Source organism: Panthera leo, chromosome F3 (assembly GCF_018350215.1).
Source record: "Panthera leo isolate Ple1 chromosome F3, P.leo_Ple1_pat1.1, whole genome shotgun sequence".
In the NCBI taxonomy this organism is placed as follows: Eukaryota; Metazoa; Chordata; class Mammalia; order Carnivora; family Felidae; genus Panthera; species Panthera leo.
In genome coordinates this window covers 67769080-67786275 of record NC_056696.1, presented here as the reverse complement: position 1 = coordinate 67786275, position 17196 = coordinate 67769080, and the positions used below count along the sequence as shown (strand labels likewise).

Below are 17196 nucleotides of genomic sequence, written 5' to 3'. Positions count from 1 at the left end.
CTTTGTGCCGGCCTGCTCTCCACCCCCACCCCTGCCTCCTCTCTCCCAATGCTTCCGAGGCCCTAGTGAGCTGTGCTGCGGCCCGGGTCACCCAGGGGCCTCAGTCCACCTGTTCCTGTTGTTGCCCTGTGTGCGTTACAGTCCAAGCCACAAAAATAGATCTCATGGAAACCAGCCTCCTTCCTCTCGTTCCCCTTTTCTCGAAGCAACTTCTGTTACCAAATCCTAGACATAAAACTCTACACAAAAAACAGGCTTTTGGGGCACCTGGGTGGCTCATTCGGTTAAAAGTCCGACTTTGATTTCGGCTCAGGTCACGATCTCACGGTTAGTGGGTTCAAGCCCCGCGTCTGGGCTCTGTGCTGACAATGCAGAGCTTGCTTGGGGTTCTCTGTCTCTGCCCCTCCCCTCAAACAAATAAATTAAACTTTAAAAAAAAAATAGGCTTTTTTTTAAAGCCTTTTTTTTTTTTTTTTTTTTAAGTTTATTGAGAGAGAAAATCCCAGACAGGTTCTGCGTTGTCAGCACAGAGCCCAACATGGGACTCAAACCCACGGAGCGCAAGATCATGACCTGAGCTGAAGCTGGACGTTTAACCGACTGAGCCACCCAGGCGCCCCTAAAGATTTTATTTTTAGTAAACTCTACACCCAGCGTGGGGCTTGAACGCACACATCCAATGTCCAGAGCCCCACGCTGCACCAACTGAGCCACCCCACTGCTGTAAACCCCCAGCCCCCGGCCTCTGCCACTGAGAGCAGCAACCCAGAGATGGCCGCAGCTCCTCTCCAATCAGGGGGCGTCTGCACCCCACTGGCAGACCTGAGCCTTAGCCGCAAATGAGGCTGGGAACCCGGCTTCCATGTCTGGGTGGCTAAACCCCTCATCGATAGGCCTCATCTTCACTGACGAACGTGGAACAGTAAGCTGTACGGCTGTCCCACCCCACCACAGGTCCTACTGAAGAGTTCCCATCGTTCCTTCTGTCATTTGCTAAATGTAGACTCAATTTTTTTCCAAATCCTCTATCATAATCTGCCCCACCCGGTCCTCTTTTTCTTAAGAGCCTTCTACTACTTCTCAATCCTCATGCCCCGATTTCTACTGGCTCCTTGCTAAGCCTGCCGCATAGTCTCTTAGGGCTTCTCTTAATCACTCAATTGCATTGAGTCCAGATTCGAAAGTAAGAAGACTGTCTTAATTTTCAGATGACAGCCCTGTAGAGAGAAAATCTTAGGCTCAAAACATCTAAATATAAGTTCAGCAAGGCCACAATACAAGATGAATACACAAAAACCAATTCTATGTCTCTGTTACAGCAATGAAATAAAACTGCAATTAAGAAAGTAAATTCAAAGAGCAGGAATACAAAGTATTGGCAATTTTAACAGAGGAACTGCAAAATTATACACCAAAAACTATAAATTGTTACCGAGGGAAATTGAAGAGGATCTAAACTGGAAAGACGGTCTGTGTTCACAGGTTGGAAAACTCAATGGGGTTAAGATGTTAATTCTCCCCAGACTGGCCGATAAGTGCAATCAGTATTAAAATTTCAGCAGGCTCTTTTGCAAAAATTGGCAACTGACCCTAAAGTTCATACAGAAAAAAAAAAAAAAAAAAACCTGGAGTAGTCAAAATGATTTTTTAAATAAGCAAACTGGGCAGACTTACTCTTCCTTTTTTCAAAACATCATCTAAAGCTACGGTAACATGACAGCGCGGTCCTGGTACAACCACAGACAACACTGAGTCCAGACAGAAGTCTCGCGTTTACGGTCAACTGATTTTTAACAGATGTGAAGGCAATATATTGAGGAAAATCCCCAAAAGACTGTGCTGGGATAGCTGGTTATGGACAAGCAAAATCATGGATTTGGACCACAGATTTACACACACACTCAAAATGTATCATGGGGCTAAGTGTAAGAAGTAAACTATAAAACATTGAAAAGTGGGGCGCCTGGATGGCTCAGTCGGTTAGGTGTCCGACTTTGGCTCAGGTTCACCGTTCATGAGTTCAAGCCCCACGTCGGGCTCTGTGCTGACAGCTCGGAGCCTGCAGCCTGCTTCGGATTCCGTGTCTCCCTCTCTCTCTGCTCTTCCCCCACTTGCACTGTCTCCCTCTCTCTCTCTGCTCCTCCCCTGCTCATACTCTCTCAAAAAAAAGTAAAACATAAAAAAAAATTTTTTTTTAATTATAAATAAAAGAGAACAAAACCTTCATGACCTTACGTTGGACAACAATTTCTTACATATAACACCAAAGATACGGTCCATAGAAAAATACTTGATAAACTAGACTTCATGAAAATTTAAAATTTTCATTCCAGAAAAGATCCCATTGATTAAATTAAAAAAGAGGGGCGCCTGGGTGGCTCAGTTGGTTAAGCGTCTGACTTCCGTTCAGGTCATGATCTCACGGTTCGTGAGTTCGAGCCCCCGCGTTGGGCTATTTATTTACTTGTGTCACCATTTGAAAGGAAATTGCAGACAAGTCTTTTATCACATTTCTCCTAATAGGATATTCTCCTATATAATCAAAATTCCATTATCACACCAGAGAAACCCGTCATCGATGTAATGTTCAATAACACTATGCTTTTTTAAATTTCTCCAGTCATCCCAACATCTTCACGGCTACCCACCAGCACCCCCCCCCCCCCGCTCCCCGTTGCCAATTCGGGTTCCAATCAATGTTCACAAATTACATTAACAATGAAATATCTCTTAAGTGTCCTGTTACCTTCAGTAGACCCTCTGGGGTTTTGTTGGTGTTGTTATTTGACATTTTTGAAGACATCTGGCCAGTTGTACAGACTGTCCAACATGCTGGACTCGTCTAATTGTTCCTGCAGATACAGGTTAAAGGCTTTCGCGAGCACAGTGGGTGGGTGACGTGTTCTACTGGCCACACATCACATCACTTCGGTTGGTTCCATTACTGGTGATGCTAAATTTGATCACTTGGTTAATTCTGACATCCGTCATCATAAAAATACGCTCTCGCAATAGGATCAACAGCGTAAGTTCAGCTGTGGCATGCTTCTTTGAAATCCTGAAACCTTCCCGTTGACCAACAAATTACCACCCACTGATGATCTTCGTCTGAGTAAGTTCTTACATTGATACCTGCAATCGAAATCAAAATTCTATCCTTCCATCTACATTTACCAGCTGCTGTTCTGTCACCCCTAACACTCTCCCCTCTTTTTTTTTTTTTTTTTTTTTAAATCTCCTTGGGGACACTTTTTTGAAAATACGGTGTTTAAATACCCCGTGAAATTGGAACAGACCAACAGAACAGGATCGAGAGCCCGTAACATAACATAAAAAGCATTAATATTTGAAAAGGTCCATGAATGTGACTATGTTTTAAAAAGCAAAGCAAACACAAACTCTATTCTTCTAAAAACTTCCTTTAAGGCAGTGAAAAAGCAAACAGTGGTAGTAGATACTTTCAACACACACAACTGACAAACGGCTTGTATCCCGAATCCAGTACTGACTCCCACAGATCAGTAAGACAATCCAAAAGAAAGACGGGCCAGAAACTTGAACATGCACGTCACATAAATGGATGTCCAACTGGCCGATAAACGTACGAAAAAGTGCTCTCAGCCTCATTAGCAGTTAAAAGCAGTGATGAGGGCGACAATCTTTAAAGGTAACGGTGCATCAACTGAAAACTCGCCCGCACCGGTGGTGGAGGTTCACACCGGTCAAGAGTTTGAGAAGACAGGTTTGTGCTATTTACCAAGCTCGAGGACAGCCTCCACTCCGACCCAACGCGTCCACTCCAGGTGCGCGCCCCGCGGAAGCGCGTGCAGGTACAGCGGCGCAGGGGGGGCTCGGCGCACGCCCACCCGCCGCCAGCGGGGGCGACCTCGGCCCGCCGTCGGCGCGCCCCTCGGCCGCGGCGCGCCCGCGCAACGGGGCCACGAGAGGAGCTGCAAGTACGCGCAAGGTTGGAGGAGAGTTTCTCAGACGACATCGAACAAAAGGCAGACGCAAAACACTGCCAAGGGCGCCTCATTCACGGGGCGTGACAGACAGGCAGTCGGGCCAGCCCGCACTACGGGAGGCGACGCCGACGCAGCGACCGCAGCCTCCTCCGCTCGGCCGCCGGCGGGACCCACGCGAGACGCCAGGCCCCGCCCACAGCGCGCCACGAGACGCCCGGCCCCCGCGCCGGCCACTTCCGGCCGCGCCGGGCCCCGCCCCCCAACGAGAGCTGGGCCCGCGCAGGCCTGGCCCGAGTGCAGGCGGGGCTTCCGAAGCCCGACGAATCGCTCGCCCTACGGGAAAGGACGTACGTGTGGACCAGTACTGCGCGGGGGCGGAGACCCCGCCCACGAGCCGACGATCCAATCGGCCCCGAGCGGCGAGTGGGCCGTCGCGCCTGCGCGACCCAGCGGAGCCGGGCGGCATGGCGGGCGGGGCCCGGGAGGTGCTCACGCTGCAGTTGGGCCACTTTGCGGGCTTCGTGGGAGCGCACTGGTGGAACCAGCAGGTGAGGCCCGCGGGCGCTGCCGCCGCGGGGCCGCCCGGGATCTCCAGCCGCCCCCGCTGAGGCCAGGCCTTCCCCTGTGCACCCCCAGGATGCTGCGCTGTGCGCCCCGACCGGTGCCGAGGAACCGCCGGGAGAGCTGTGTCCCGACGTCCTATACCGGACCGGCCGGACGCCCCACGGCCAGGAGACGTACACGCCGAGACTCATCCTCATGGATCTCAAGGGTGAGGCGGCTGCCGGGGTCGGCCAGCGCGCAGGAGCCCCCGGGCGTGCGGACCGGAGACAAGCAGCCGCAGGGACCCGGTGGACTGTGGCACTCTTGTGGGACCCCGCGGTGCTCCCCTGCTACGGCCGCACAGCTCACGCCCAGGCTGGGGATGGAGGAGAATCTGGATTCTCCCAGACGAGGGTTTTACCGGGCTCAAGTGTGTGCACGAAAGCTCGGTGGCAGCAGGCTGGCAGGAAGATCAGCCGGAGGCGGGGAGGAGCGAGGCCTCGACCCGACGCTGCCTGTTCTTTTTTGTACAGGTAGCCTGAGCTCCCTAAAACAAGAAGGTGGACTCTACAGGGACAGACAGCTGGATGCGGCAATAGCATGGTACTGGTGACGTTCGCAGTGGGAATGTGCACAGGAAGCTGGACAGCTGCGGGGAACCGTCACTGAAATCCTTCTCCGTTTTTTGTTTTTGTTTTTTTTTTTTTTTTTTTTTCCAGGCAGGGAAAGCTTACCACACACAGGGAGGAACTCTATCCCCAAATCCCTGGCCTCCAGGACCTTCTGAGTGCAGAGGTGAGGGCCTCTACTGCTAGAGCTAGAGTGGCCTCCACTGGGGCAGAGAAAAAGGATTTTGATCATTTTAAATACCTTGGGATGGCATTTTGGGAAGCAGCACTTTTTTTCCTACAGAATGTGACTGTTGGGTGAAGGCAGGCTGTAGACTTGGTCAGAATCCAAGAGAATCAGTCAACTTTTGCCTGTAGACTGCCTGGAACTAAATGCAGATTTCTCTCTGCCCCTCCCCTCCCCCCCAGGGAGTGTTGAGTAGTGATGGGATCTGGAGGGTCAAGTCCATTCCCAATGGCAAAGGTGAGACTTCACCAAGTACTACAGGGCAGGGAACCGGGCAGAACAGCAACAGGAAGAACACTTCTTTTCGTTTTCCTTCAGGTCCCCCACCGCTGACCACTGCTGCAGCCCCCAAACCATTCACCCCCACAGAGGACAGCATCAGAGTCTGGTCGGATTTCCTCCGGGTCCATCTACACCCCCGGAGCATCTGTATGATTCAGAAGTACAACCACGATGGGTACGTGGGCCCCAAAGGGTGTGAACCGAGAAACGGGATCCCCACCGACGTTGATGAGGCTCCTGAGGCCACCTTCCCCGCCGTCCCTGCAAACGGGATCTCGCGGGGCCGGGGGGGTGAGGGCCGGGGCTCCTGCAAGTCCTGGTTGTGGTCACGTCCGGCAGGGAAGCAGGTCGCCTAGAGGCTTTCGGCCAAGGCGAGAGCATCCTGAAGGAGCCCCGGTGCCTGGAAGACGTGGAGGACAGGCTGCACTTCTACGTGGAGGAGTGTGATCACCTGCAGGTAGCCGTGTGGCCAGGCGGGGCCTAGGCAGGACCTCGGCCTGCCCCGTCTTCCATCACCGTCTCCTTCCAGGGCTTCCAGATCCTGTGCGACCTGCACAACGGCTTCTCTGGGCTGGGTGCCAAGGCCGCCGAGTTGCTACGAGACGAGTACTCAGGGCGGGGAATAATAACCTGGGGCCTGCTCCCTGGGCCCTACAGTCGTGGGGTGAGGACACCTTGGGGAAAAGTCCCGGGGCACGGAGCGAGACCGCCCAGGGAGAAAACCGCGTAACAGTCACTCTCCCTTCCCCCAGGACCCCCTGAAAAACATCTATCGTCTGCTGAACACAGCGTTGGGCCTGGTGCACATGTCCGCCCACAGCTCTCTGGTCTGCCCCTTATCCTTGGGCGGGGGCCTGGGGCTGCGACCGGAGCCACCCGTCACCTTCCCCCACCTGCACTATGACGTAAGGCTCGAGGTTCCTGTTGGGACTGCAGCCCCCACCCCGGCCTTTCTCTGCCACCAGCCCTGTTCTCGAACCCTCCGCTTGTACTCACCCGTGACACAGCCCCTTTGGAACACACTGTCCTTTGTCAAAGCGCCTGGACGTCTCTGCCGTTAGGGTTCTGCCTTCACACTCTGCTTTCCAGACCCTGAAGGCTAAGTGCCCTTCTTGGTATCTTCACAGCCCGCCCTGCCTTTCCACTGTGGTGCCATCCTGGCCACAGCCCTGGACACCGTCACTGCTCCGTACCGCCTCCGTTCCTCGCCAGTCTTCATGGCTCACCTGGCAGACATGCTGAACTTCTCTGGGAAGAAGGTACGGAGCGCTGCACAGGCGCCGGTCGCAATGGAGAGAAAGCCGCTACTTGATCTCTCCCTTCTCTTTAGGTGGCGACCGCAGCGGCCACCATCCCCTTCCCCTTGGCCCCAGGCCAGTCCCTTCCCGACGCTCTGGTGCAGCTGGGAGGGGCTGCCGCGTGGACCCCCCTGTCTGCATGTGGGAGCCCTTCTGGAACGTGCTGCTTCGCCCAGTCCGTGGTGCTGAGGGGTCTGGACAGAGCGTGCCACACCAGGTGAGGGGGCAGGTTCAGGGAGCCTGTCGGACTTCGAACTCCCATCCTGGTCTTGCGCACACCTCTGGACATCCTGATGGCATCGCCCCACTCTTCCTTCTTCCGTCCCCCCCCCCCCCCCCCCCCCGAAGAAAAGACCCTCAGTGTCCTGCTTCCGCTGATGGCCTACAAACAGGAAAATCCCTAGTTCCCGGTCCACAGATTAATGGTGGTTTTGGCTCTGTTCCGGCAGCCACCTGGCCCCGGGGACCCCTCTGCCCTCGCCGCTGCACGCGTGCGCCACTGGGGAAGACGTCCTGGCCCAGTATTTACAACAGCAGCAGCCCACAGTCAGGAGGTCAGTGCGATGCCCACTCCCCGCGCCCAGACCTCCTTCAACTTCTCGCTCAACCCCTGCTCTTGCCCCACAGCTCTGCCCACTTGCTGCTGGCTCCCTGCATGGTGGCTCCCCCGTACCCCCAGCTCTTCTCCCCAGGCCTCAGCCAGCACGGTTTGATTGTGGATGGTCCCCCACCTGGGGCAGGTACGTGGGCAGTGAGGGTATGGGAGAGGTTTTACCGTATCCCTTCCTAGATGAAGGTTCTTAGCAAAGCCCACAGTTAAACATCCCTTTATTCACTTGGTGGCCCTGAGGGACGTGGCCTTCCTCTGGAGCACTGGTTTACCGAGGGGACGGCACACAATCCAGTGAGTTCACTCTCCCATCCAGTCTGCGCGGCAGGGCCCGGGGTAGAAAAACCATTCTCAGGCCTCCTTTTGTGTCCCTCCACAGCCGTGGAGAGCATCCCAGCGCTTGGGGCCCTCTGCTCCTCCTCGTCCTTGAACCGGACCCTGGGAGACCTGGCTAGAGAGCTCACCAAGCTCGATGTGCGGCGCTGGGCCAGCTTCCTGGCCGCCGGCGTGGAGCAGGGGGACCTGGACGAGGCCCTGCAGGAGCTGCGCAGCCTGGCCCAGTGCTACCGGAGTGGGGGTGGCCTCGTGGACTAAGGCTTCCCGAGAACAGGAAAGAGCTGGTTTACAATAAAAACTGCTGGGTATGGGAGCTCAATGTTCTGGGACTGGCTACACCGACACAAGCACTTCGTACGTCTAGAACCACTGTGGTGGGATCACAGAACAATAAATATGTGCCATCAGACCCGGGCGGGGAGGGGGGCGGGGGGAGAGGGGAGGTAGAAAGGGAGCCAAGCCCACTCCCTCGATGCTGTTCACGAGTACGTTCAGAAAGACCCAGAAGGACTCGTAGGCTAGCAGAGCCATCCGCCCCCAGTCGGCCTCAGCCCCCGCGCCTCCGGCCCTACAGCCTGAGCCCCGGGGGTGGGGCGCCAGCCAAGCACAAGCACCGCCGGCTGGGGCCAGCGGCTGACACCGCCACGCGCCCAGGGTCACGGGTCACGCGTCCAGCTCCTCCTCCGACAGGAGGTCCCCGCGGTCAGACAGCTGGTCTGTGTTGCTGGTGCTGGTCGCGTCCTCCTCCTCCTCAGAGCTGGCCTCACAGGCCGTGTGGAAGAGCCGCATGAGTTCCCGGAAGCGGTGGGAAACCTAAGGCCAGAGAGGAAGGTTCTGACGTTGACCGAGCAGTACGTGCCGATCGAGCAATCGGTCTGTCCCCCACAGGGAGGTCGGGAGGGCTGTGTCCTCCCCGCACGAGAGGGGACTCCGGTCGAGAGGCTTAGCAGCATCTGGCCCCAAATCATATGGCTCCCGAACACGACCTGGAACGTCTGTGGGCTCCTGACAGTCCACCGCCCTCTCTCGAACCAAAACCAGACTCCCTGACGAGTCGGGCCCCTCCTCGGGGCCCACCTGTACAGTCGCGTTTGGTGTCCTGTCTCTTGCTTGGCCGACCCAGCCTCTCCTCGCCAGTCCGTGTGCTTGGATCCCCTGGGGCCCGAAGCTCTGGCAGGGCTTTCGCCGCTTACCTCGGTCGGGGTCTTGTTTCCTAGCTGCTGGGAGATGACGCTGAAAGTCTGTGGCTGTGCCCCCCGCTCCTGGCACATGGTGAGAATCACGCGGTCAGCTTCCCTGGAACCCACATACCACGATTAACTCCAGATTAGCAAAATGGACACGTGCACTCATTTTCCAGATACACACGCGGCGGCCCCCCTCCACCTACCTGGTCCACAGCACCACCTTCTCCCCAGTGGAGCTGACCTTGCTGTTGTTGGCACAAACAGTAGCTTCTGTGGTCTTCGGCTGCTGTTCTCCCACGGGGGCCTTGCCCTGCACTCCACAGTCCTTAACCAAACCTCCCCTAGGGGCTTTGGAAGAAGTCTCTGAGGTGTCCGTTCCCGACGACTCGTGGACGGGGGACATCCTGTGTGCGGTCTTCACCCCAGCTCTGCTCGACAGCAACCAGCTCCCCGGACTGTCTGAGACCTCAGACAACCGTCTCCTCCCTAAGTCTCTGGTCCTTGAGGAAACGGGACTCAGAAAGGAAGCAGGGTTCTCCTCGGTTCCAGGCCGTTTCTCAGTTTCCGAAGCATCCCAGGCGGGCACGGAAGCCTCTGGCTCACCCACTGCCTCCTGGTCCTCCCCCTCATCCTGAAGTCTAGGGGACGCCTCAGGGCAGGGCAGGACCTCACGCTCAGCCTGGTTTCTCCTAACCACGCAGAGCACAACTCCAGGGCTGGAGGAAAGCTGAGGAGTCTCGGGTGAACAGGGCGGTGGGCCCCCCAGGACGAGCTGCTCTGTCAGGGTCACTTCCTGCGTGCTCCCCACTGCTGATCCTGCTTAGGAGGAAAATAAGGACCTAAGAGGACGGATGGGGTCAAGGTGCACCTGAGACGCCTAGTTACCACAGAGCCACACAGGTGGGCTACTGTGATGGAGCCCCAATCTCAAAGAGTGCGGTGGGGCTGGCTGAAGTCACTTAAATGAAGACAAAAGCCCGACTGTCAAGGCCCAGAATGGCGGTCTTCAGGACGCAGATGACCAGGGTCCGGAGGGCAGGGAAGAGAATGCAGTCACGCTGCCTCGCACTCCCAATTCCTCGAGAGGACAGAGGCCACAGCAGAGCAAGTTAAGGCCGGACAGAGGATCTCCTATTACTTGTTCGTAAGAGAGGGGGTTCTCCGTCCAAGAAGGACTTGCTCATCCTGGCTCAGAGACGTTCTTGGTTGAAGCACGTAAGGACATGGAAAAGGGGGGAAAGAGGCCGGGCTGGCAGAACACTCACCTGGAACAGGCAGAGCTCCCCTGCCGGCCGGGTCCTGGGCGGCCTCAACGCTTTCCCGCTCGTCTGGGACTTCCTCCTCCAGCAGGTCCTTGCCCTGCCCGGCCTCCTTAGCACCAGGCACAGGGCTGGCCTCGCGGTGGGGGCTGCCGCTCGCCGACTCATGGGGCTCCTTGCTCTTGTAGGATCTGCCGTCACAGACCTGCAGGAACAGCCTCCTTGGTCAGGGGTCTCCTGACTGCCTTTTTCTCTGGCGACCAAGCCCTGCCCCCACGTCCGGCAAGTACACCTGCTCCACCAACTTTATTTATTTATTTATTTATTTTTTCAACGTTTTTAATTTATTTTTGGGACAGAGAGAGACAGAGCATGAACGGGGGAGGAGCAGAGAGAGAGGGAGACACAGAATCGGAAACAGGCTCCAGGCTCCGAGCCATCAGCCCAGAGCCTGACGCGGGGCTCGAACTCACGGACCGCGAGATCGTGACCTGGCTGAAGTCGGACGCTTAACCGACTGCGCCACCCAGGCGCCCCCTCCACCAACTTTAAAAGACCTAGAAGGCGTCTGGTTCTACCCGCCGTTCTCCGAGCAAGGACCGTATCTTGGCTGCCAACCAACCCTACTCTAGAGACCCGGCATTACTTCGAGGGTCTGTTTTCTTGACACAAGTATATCTCATTAAAAACAAGTAAGCAAGCAAGCTGAGAAATACTTGAAGCACTTCATTGTTATCCAATTCCAAAAGCTTTACCCACAGGACTTTTTTTTAAGGTGTATTTATTTTTGAGAGAGAGGAGAGTACGTGCACGTGAGCACGCAGGAGAGGGACAGAGAAGAGACAGAGGGTCTGAAGCAGGTTCCAGGCTCTGCAGTGACAACAGAGAGCCCGATGCGGGGCTCGAACTCACAAACCATGAGATTGTGACCTGAGCTGAAGTCAGACACTTAACCGACTGAGCCACCCAGGCGCCCCATCCACAGGATTGTCTTTAAAAAGCAAATCCATTGCACACGTGTACAAGATTCTATTTTGACTCAAATAGCGCGTGCACCGCCTATCGCGTGGGTGCCGTCCTTGCAGGAGCTCAGGGCGGTGCCCCGTGCGGGAGCGTACCTCACCCCAAATGGGGAGGCAGTGCAGACGCCCGCCCCTCGGTGCGGCCCGGCCCGGCCCGGCTCACCCTGCTGCTGCAGCGGCTACACCCTCTTCTCTTGCTTTTCTTCAGCTTGGGATCGGGGCCTCCTTCGTGGCAGGAGCAGGCACAGTCCCTGGCGCCATCCGGCCACTCGGCCTCCTAGGAGATACCGGGCTTGGTTAGCCGCCCAGCACGTCCAGGACCGAGAGAAAGCGGAGTCGTGAGGCCTCAGAACAGGTCGCCCCAGCACCCACACCGACCTCCTCTTTCATGAGCCCCCAACTCTCCACTCAGCCCAGGAACGCTCAATCCCAGCCTGTTCTAAATCCCCAAAACAACCCTTAAATGACCCAAAGATGGACCTCTCCCAGTTGCCCAGATGTTTCAAGAAATACTTAAGTCACATACAATCTGAGGCAAAGTCCCAAGAAAGGCCGTCACAAGGTGTGACCTGACTCGACCACCTTCGCTCCTGCCTCCCCGTGCCTTGAGCTCTGCCCCCTCCCAGCCCCATTGAGGGGGGCTTTCTTTGTGCTTTTGGAGGCCCCCACACGACACTCTGTGTTCAGTAACCTCGGATGAAAGTTATCCCAACCGACAAGGAAACTGAAACCGAGAGAGGTGAAGTAAGCTGCCCAAGGTCATCCAGCTAAGAAGCCGTTTTCCACAAGGGAGAGTAAAAGACATTCAGGAAAACAGACTCCTTGGAGAGCAGCAGAGGGCAGGGGGTCTGTGCAGACCTATTCGCACCCCAGCACAGCCACTTATGGACACGAGGCCCTGGCGACAGCCTCGCCGCGAATGTCCGTTTCTGCCTCTGTGAAATGAAACGAGAGCAGTCTCTTGGGGGGACTGCCACGGGGCTCACCGAGAGAATGACCAGGTACGTGCCTCTAGGAGCCACGTGCACTTTGTCACCAGTACTGCTAAAGTGGGGGCTCGCTTCTGGATCTTCATACCAACAGAAAGGAAGAAGACAAGACCCAAGAGAAATAGCTCTGAGCAAGAGAGAAGAGGGGGAAACCTCCTCCTGATGGGGCGGCTGGGGGGTGCTCTCCAGCATCCGCGCTCCTCCCGCCAGGGGCTCCGCGGCCTGACCTCGGGCTCCTGCAGCACGCGTGGCACACTCGGCCAGAGAAATGCTCACGAAACTCAAGGCCTGATTCACGACCGACAGATCACGCCCAACAACCTAGGTACCTTATCGTGATTTTGGACCCCGATCTCTTTTCTTCTTTTGCTCTTTGAGGCCGTGGGCATCTTGGGGGGCTCCTCCTCCTCTTCCACATCAGGCAGGGCCACTTCTTCAAAGCCGTCAAACTGGGGGACGAGTGGGTGCTGCTCAACGCAGACCCCGGGCAGGCACCCCGCGCTCCCACGGCCATCCCGCTTCCCAAAGCCCCGCAGCCCCTGGCCCCGCACCTCGTACTCCTTCTCCTCTGTCCAGTTGATCTCTTCAAAGTCGCCCAGCCGGCTGGCCGCTGGGCGCAGGTGATCAAAGAAGACGGAGAACTCATCTTGCAGGTGGTCGTGGCCCTTGAGGAGCTGCCACATCTGTGTCTTGAGCTGAGAGGGTGTCAAGGGGCAGACACGTCCCCCGGGCTTCTCCAGGTGGCCATCCCACACCAGACCCACATACTCCCAAGGCCCACTTCCCTGGTGCCCTGAGGGACACACAGAAGCCTCTCTTTGAAGGCTAAGGGTTCTTCACTGCCCCCTCCCTGCTCGCGAGCCTGCGCTGGAAGGGTGCTAACAGTACGTGCAACCCCCAATGACGACACGAACGATACGTGTGACCCCCAGCTCAGGCAGCATCACCTGCTCCCTGCACCTCCCTCCCAGGGCACTGAGGGCACTTTGAGGCAGTCAGGCTCAGGTTTCAAGGGACAAGCCCCCCCGATTCCAGGACCTTAGGCTTTAGAAAAGCCTACAAAGTCCTCCCCTTCTACGCCCCTCCAGACGTCCACGGTCCCGGCAGCCAGAGAACACGGCCCGGTCAGGGGACGGTGGGAGGCGCAGGTGCGCAGGGGGAGGAAGCAGGACGGGCAAGGTACCTCGCTGATCTCCTGGGGCAGGCAGTCCGCGCAGCTCTGCAGGACCTTGATGATCTTCTGGTGGTGCGAGGGGTTCTCTGCAAAGCAGATCTCCAGCTGCCGGAGAAACTTGCGGCTCTTCTCAAAAGCCTGCTGCTCCTCAAACTACCACAGGGGAAAGAAGGCGAGAGAGTCCCCTGCGCGGCTGAGCAAGACCAGAGTGCTCTGAGCAGAAGACAGGAAATGCGGGCCGGGGACTGAGGTTGACGGGGCTCCTTTACAACCGCGAGGTGGACTTTAAGACCTGGAGTCCAGGGCGCCCGGGTGGCTCCGTGGGATGAGCATCTGACTTCAGCTCATGATCTCACGGTTGGTGAGTTCGAGCCCCATATCGGGCTGTGATGACAGCATGGAACCTGCTTCGGATCCTGTATTACCCCTCCCCGCCCCACCCCCCACCGCCACCTCTCTCTGCCCCTCCCCTGCTCATTCTCTCTCAAAAATAAACATTAAAAAAAAAAAAAGAATATGCTAAAAGAGCCAGGCGTCCACCGGAGGGTTGCAATGTCATCCAGCCCACGACACCGGGGACGTGAACAGACCCAAGAGAAGCGCACGTTGGGGTGCTGGGGTTTCATGGCCCGTGAAGTCACACACTCAAGGCCCTGTGGCACCACACGGTTTACAAAGACTCTGCACACGAGTGCTCGTCTAAGCCTCATAACCACAGGGGAAGAGCGGATGGCAGGGTGTGCAATCGCCCCGTTCCCGGGTCAGCTGGGTGGCTGTCGGTTGAGCAGCCGACTTCAGCCCGGGTCACGATCTCACGGTTCGTGAGTTCGAGCCCCACATAGGGCTGGCTCTCTGCTGTCGACACAGAGCCTGCCTTGGATCCTCTCTCCCTCTCTCTGCCCCTCCCCCACTTGTTCTCGGTCTCTCCCTCTCTCAAAAGAATAGACTTAAAAACCAAAAATCACCCCGCTCCCGTGTGACCGCCTCAAGACCATCAGAACCATCTCGCTGCACCACTCATTCCGGCGTCTCTCAACCATGACAAGACATCCAGAACTACCGGGCTATGCCCTCATGTTTACACATTTCTCTCCCAAACTTCAGATGTCACCCTACGTGCCGGCCATCCCACACCACCGTGCACGTGACACAACTGTCGTCCCCTGCCCCGTTCCACCCACAGCCCTCACTCCTCCCTCCCGACATGTTCTTCTGTGAGGCCTCGTCACCGGGAAGCGCTATGCTCATTTCCTGTTTCTGTCGGCTTTCTGATCCTCAAATCTACTTACTATATACATTTCACCGTTTATCACCTGACTCTCCCGGGAGAGTGGAAGCTCCACGTGGGCAAGGATGTCACCCTTTTGTAATGGCTGTACTCTCAGCACCTAGAGCTCTGCCCAACACGTACTAGGCACTCAGGTAAGTGTTTGTTGAACGAACGCCTGTTTTACAACAGTGAGGCGCAGAGGGCACGTGATTTACCTGAGGCCCGTGAGGGCAAGCAAAGGTACGACCCCACATGGCACACATAAAGAAATGGGGAGACGAAGGGCCGGGAAGATCACCTCTTGAAAGGAAGAGGGCTCTGTGGGCCATGCCAGGGTCATCTGACCGGGGGACGGGCACAGTGTCCGTGAACCTCGCTCGGCCCCACTGTCACCGGACCCACCAACCCCATCCACTTACTAATCCACAGGCCAGAGCCTGCTCGGGCAACAGGAAAGCAGCAAAGTCCTTGAGCAGCTGAGGCCAGTCCTGGAGCAGGATCTGCAGGCTTCTGTAGAGATCCACAGCGGTCTGCCGCTGAGGACTTGACTCGAACTCATAGATAACCTGAAGGAAGTCCTCGTACTTGCCAGGGGCGTGCCGCAGGGCTTCTCGCACCTGCGCAGGAGACGTGCCACCATCAGTGCTCTGTCCGCGGGCCCCAGCACGAAACAGCAGCACGGACCGAGGAGCAGGGGCCCCGCTAGAGAGCTCCGAGACCCGCCCTGCACAGGCCGCTCCCGACAGATCCCCAGATCTGTTCGTGGCGGACACCGTGCCGAGCGAGGCACAGCTCTCTTCCGGTGGCGGGTGTCCACAGACCACAGCCCTGCCCACGAGACCAGCAAGTTTCTCTAGCTCACAGTCCTACCCTGTCCCGGACTTCAGCTCCCCGCTGAAACAGAGAAGGAGCGCCCTGTGCACAGCATCCACTGAGGGTAAATAATACAGGAGTCAGGAAGGTGAGGCAGGACTGTCACTGCGAGCACACCCCCTTGCTGGGGGGGCGGGGGGGGGGGGGGGCGGGACCAAGAGAATGAGACTGTGGCACAAGACAGGAACAGGCTGGCTCGTGTCTCTGGAGACCAAGGTGCTTCCCTGAGGTCCACCCTCGGGCCGATGCACAATAGGTCTTTCTTCTCAAGCTGAGAGCCCGGGAAAGGCCCTTTTAGCCAACCCGTGAAGTCCCCCTCACGATGATGGTGGGATCACCTGTCCCAGCTTTCTGAACAACAGAGGGTGATGCTCAGGGACTACGACAAGCCACGTATCACTGAGCCCTGTGCCTCGCGGCCCCTCACACAGATCCCTGGAAGAAGCAGCCGAGCTCGGAGGGACGGTAACAGGAAGCGGCATCTGCCTACCCTGGTCAGGTAAGCCTGGGCGAAGGCCAAGTCCTTCTGCTCCCTGAGTGGGTCCCGCTCCAGGATGTCCTCATCGTACAGCAGCAGGAGCTTGGAGGTGTCCTTGCTGGCCCGGGCCCGGCCTCCCCGCCGGCCGCGAGCCCGCTGGCTGCTCCGGCCCTTCCCGGCAGCCCTGCCACCCTCTCCTGGAGAAGACACCAAGCCCACGGTTGCTCTGACCCCACCGCGCCACCCTTCCGCCCCGGCTCCTCAGGAGACCCCACCCCCTGCTCCGGGTCTGGGAGGGCCTCGGAAGAAGAGCTGGTGGGAAAGTGGCGGGAAGGCAAGACTGGCAGGTGAGCCCTGTGCGGGCTGCACAGCCGTGCTCTCTGGGACGCTCAGGGCACCTCCGCTACTCCACTGAGAAAGGGAGTCCTGAGAGCGAGCACAGTCCTACGCTGGGCTCTCAGAGGACTACATGTCGCTGAGGAACGGCAGTGCCTTCTGAAATAAACGTAGCTCTCAGCCTCACACATGACAGACGGATTGAGCACCACCGAAAACCCGGGATGAACCCGGTAACAAATCTAACAGCTGGTACAAACCAGCACAGGCACCGACCGGGCAAACGTGTCTGGGGAGGGCGGAGGGCAGGGGAGGTCCAGAGGATTTCCTCGGAAAACTCACACCTGGTTTCTAGACTGTTCTGCACGCCCGGTAGAAAGGAGGCCAGCTGGGCCCCGCACACGCCCGCACGCACACTCACCTGGCGGGGCGCTGCCGGCCTCCGCCTCCGGAGCTGTCCTGGGCGAGGCAAAGGTGGCCGGTGGCTTCTCAGCAGGGTCTCCGGCGGCCTCATCGGTCATCTCATCCTCCTTCTGCAGGCTTTCCATCCCTTCTGCCTCTTCCTCCTCCTCCTCCTCAGGCTCAGAGTTCTCTTCCTGGGAGTTCTCCTCCTCGGACTCGCCCTCCTGGCCCGCGCGCCTCTCAGAAGCCAGCCAGGTCAGCTTCTCCATCGTCTCCTGCGACCCCCCCCCAAGAGCATCCCCAGGGCTGGCATCGGT

General features: G+C 57.4%; 2 protein-coding genes across 12 annotated transcripts in view; one reads left to right on the top strand and one right to left on the bottom strand.

Moving 5' to 3' along the window:
- The first annotated feature begins 4250 nt into the window (after positions 1 to 4250).
- On the top strand, positions 4251 to 8208 carry MSTO1 (misato mitochondrial distribution and morphology regulator 1). Of its 3 annotated transcripts, XM_042926161.1 has the most exons (14): positions 4294 to 4513; positions 4602 to 4737; positions 5042 to 5111; positions 5228 to 5303; positions 5546 to 5600; positions 5682 to 5820; positions 5985 to 6102; positions 6175 to 6309; positions 6398 to 6550; positions 6773 to 6904; positions 6976 to 7160; positions 7393 to 7497; positions 7571 to 7683; positions 7933 to 8208. In XM_042926161.1, the coding sequence occupies exons 1-14, from the start codon at positions 4430 to 4432 to the stop codon at positions 8145 to 8147; spliced, it is 1716 nt and encodes a 571-aa protein (XP_042782095.1). In that variant the 5' UTR covers positions 4294 to 4429; the 3' UTR covers positions 8148 to 8208. The 3 variants fall into 3 exon arrangements, with proteins under 3 accessions (XP_042782096.1, XP_042782097.1, XP_042782095.1); XM_042926162.1 differs by lacking the exon at positions 6398 to 6550 and having other exon boundaries at positions 4251 to 4513; XM_042926163.1 differs by lacking the exons at positions 6175 to 6309; positions 6398 to 6550 and having other exon boundaries at positions 4252 to 4513.
- The window catches only part of LOC122212296 (GON-4-like protein), a 74565-nt gene continuing 65123 nt past the window's right edge, over positions 7755 to 17196 (bottom strand). For 7 of the 9 annotated variants that reach the window (XM_042926092.1, XM_042926091.1, XM_042926095.1 and 4 more), the window contains 11 exons: positions 16899 to 17154; positions 16154 to 16338; positions 15210 to 15407; positions 13530 to 13673; positions 12898 to 13041; positions 12676 to 12795; positions 11521 to 11634; positions 10342 to 10540; positions 9280 to 9895; positions 9083 to 9185; positions 7755 to 8702 (listed from right to left, as the gene is read on the bottom strand). In XM_042926092.1, the coding sequence (XP_042782026.1) occupies positions 8553 to 8702; positions 9083 to 9185; positions 9280 to 9895; positions 10342 to 10540; positions 11521 to 11634; positions 12676 to 12795; positions 12898 to 13041; positions 13530 to 13673; positions 15210 to 15407; positions 16154 to 16338; positions 16899 to 17154 (2229 nt within the window). In that variant the 3' untranslated portion in view covers positions 7755 to 8552. The other 2 variants (XM_042926094.1, XM_042926096.1) reach the window with 2 other exon arrangements.

Coding starts and splice junctions, on each gene's coding strand:
- MSTO1 (XM_042926161.1), top strand. CDS start 4,430: ATGGCGGGCGGGGCCCGGGAGGTGCTCACGCTGCAGTTGGGCCACTTT. Junction 5,112..5,227: donor CTGGATGCGGCAATAGCATG/GTACTGGTGACG, acceptor TTTTTTTTCCAG/GCAGGGAAAGCTTACCACAC. Junction 5,601..5,681: donor GTCCATTCCCAATGGCAAAG/GTGAGACTTCAC, acceptor GTTTTCCTTCAG/GTCCCCCACCGCTGACCACT.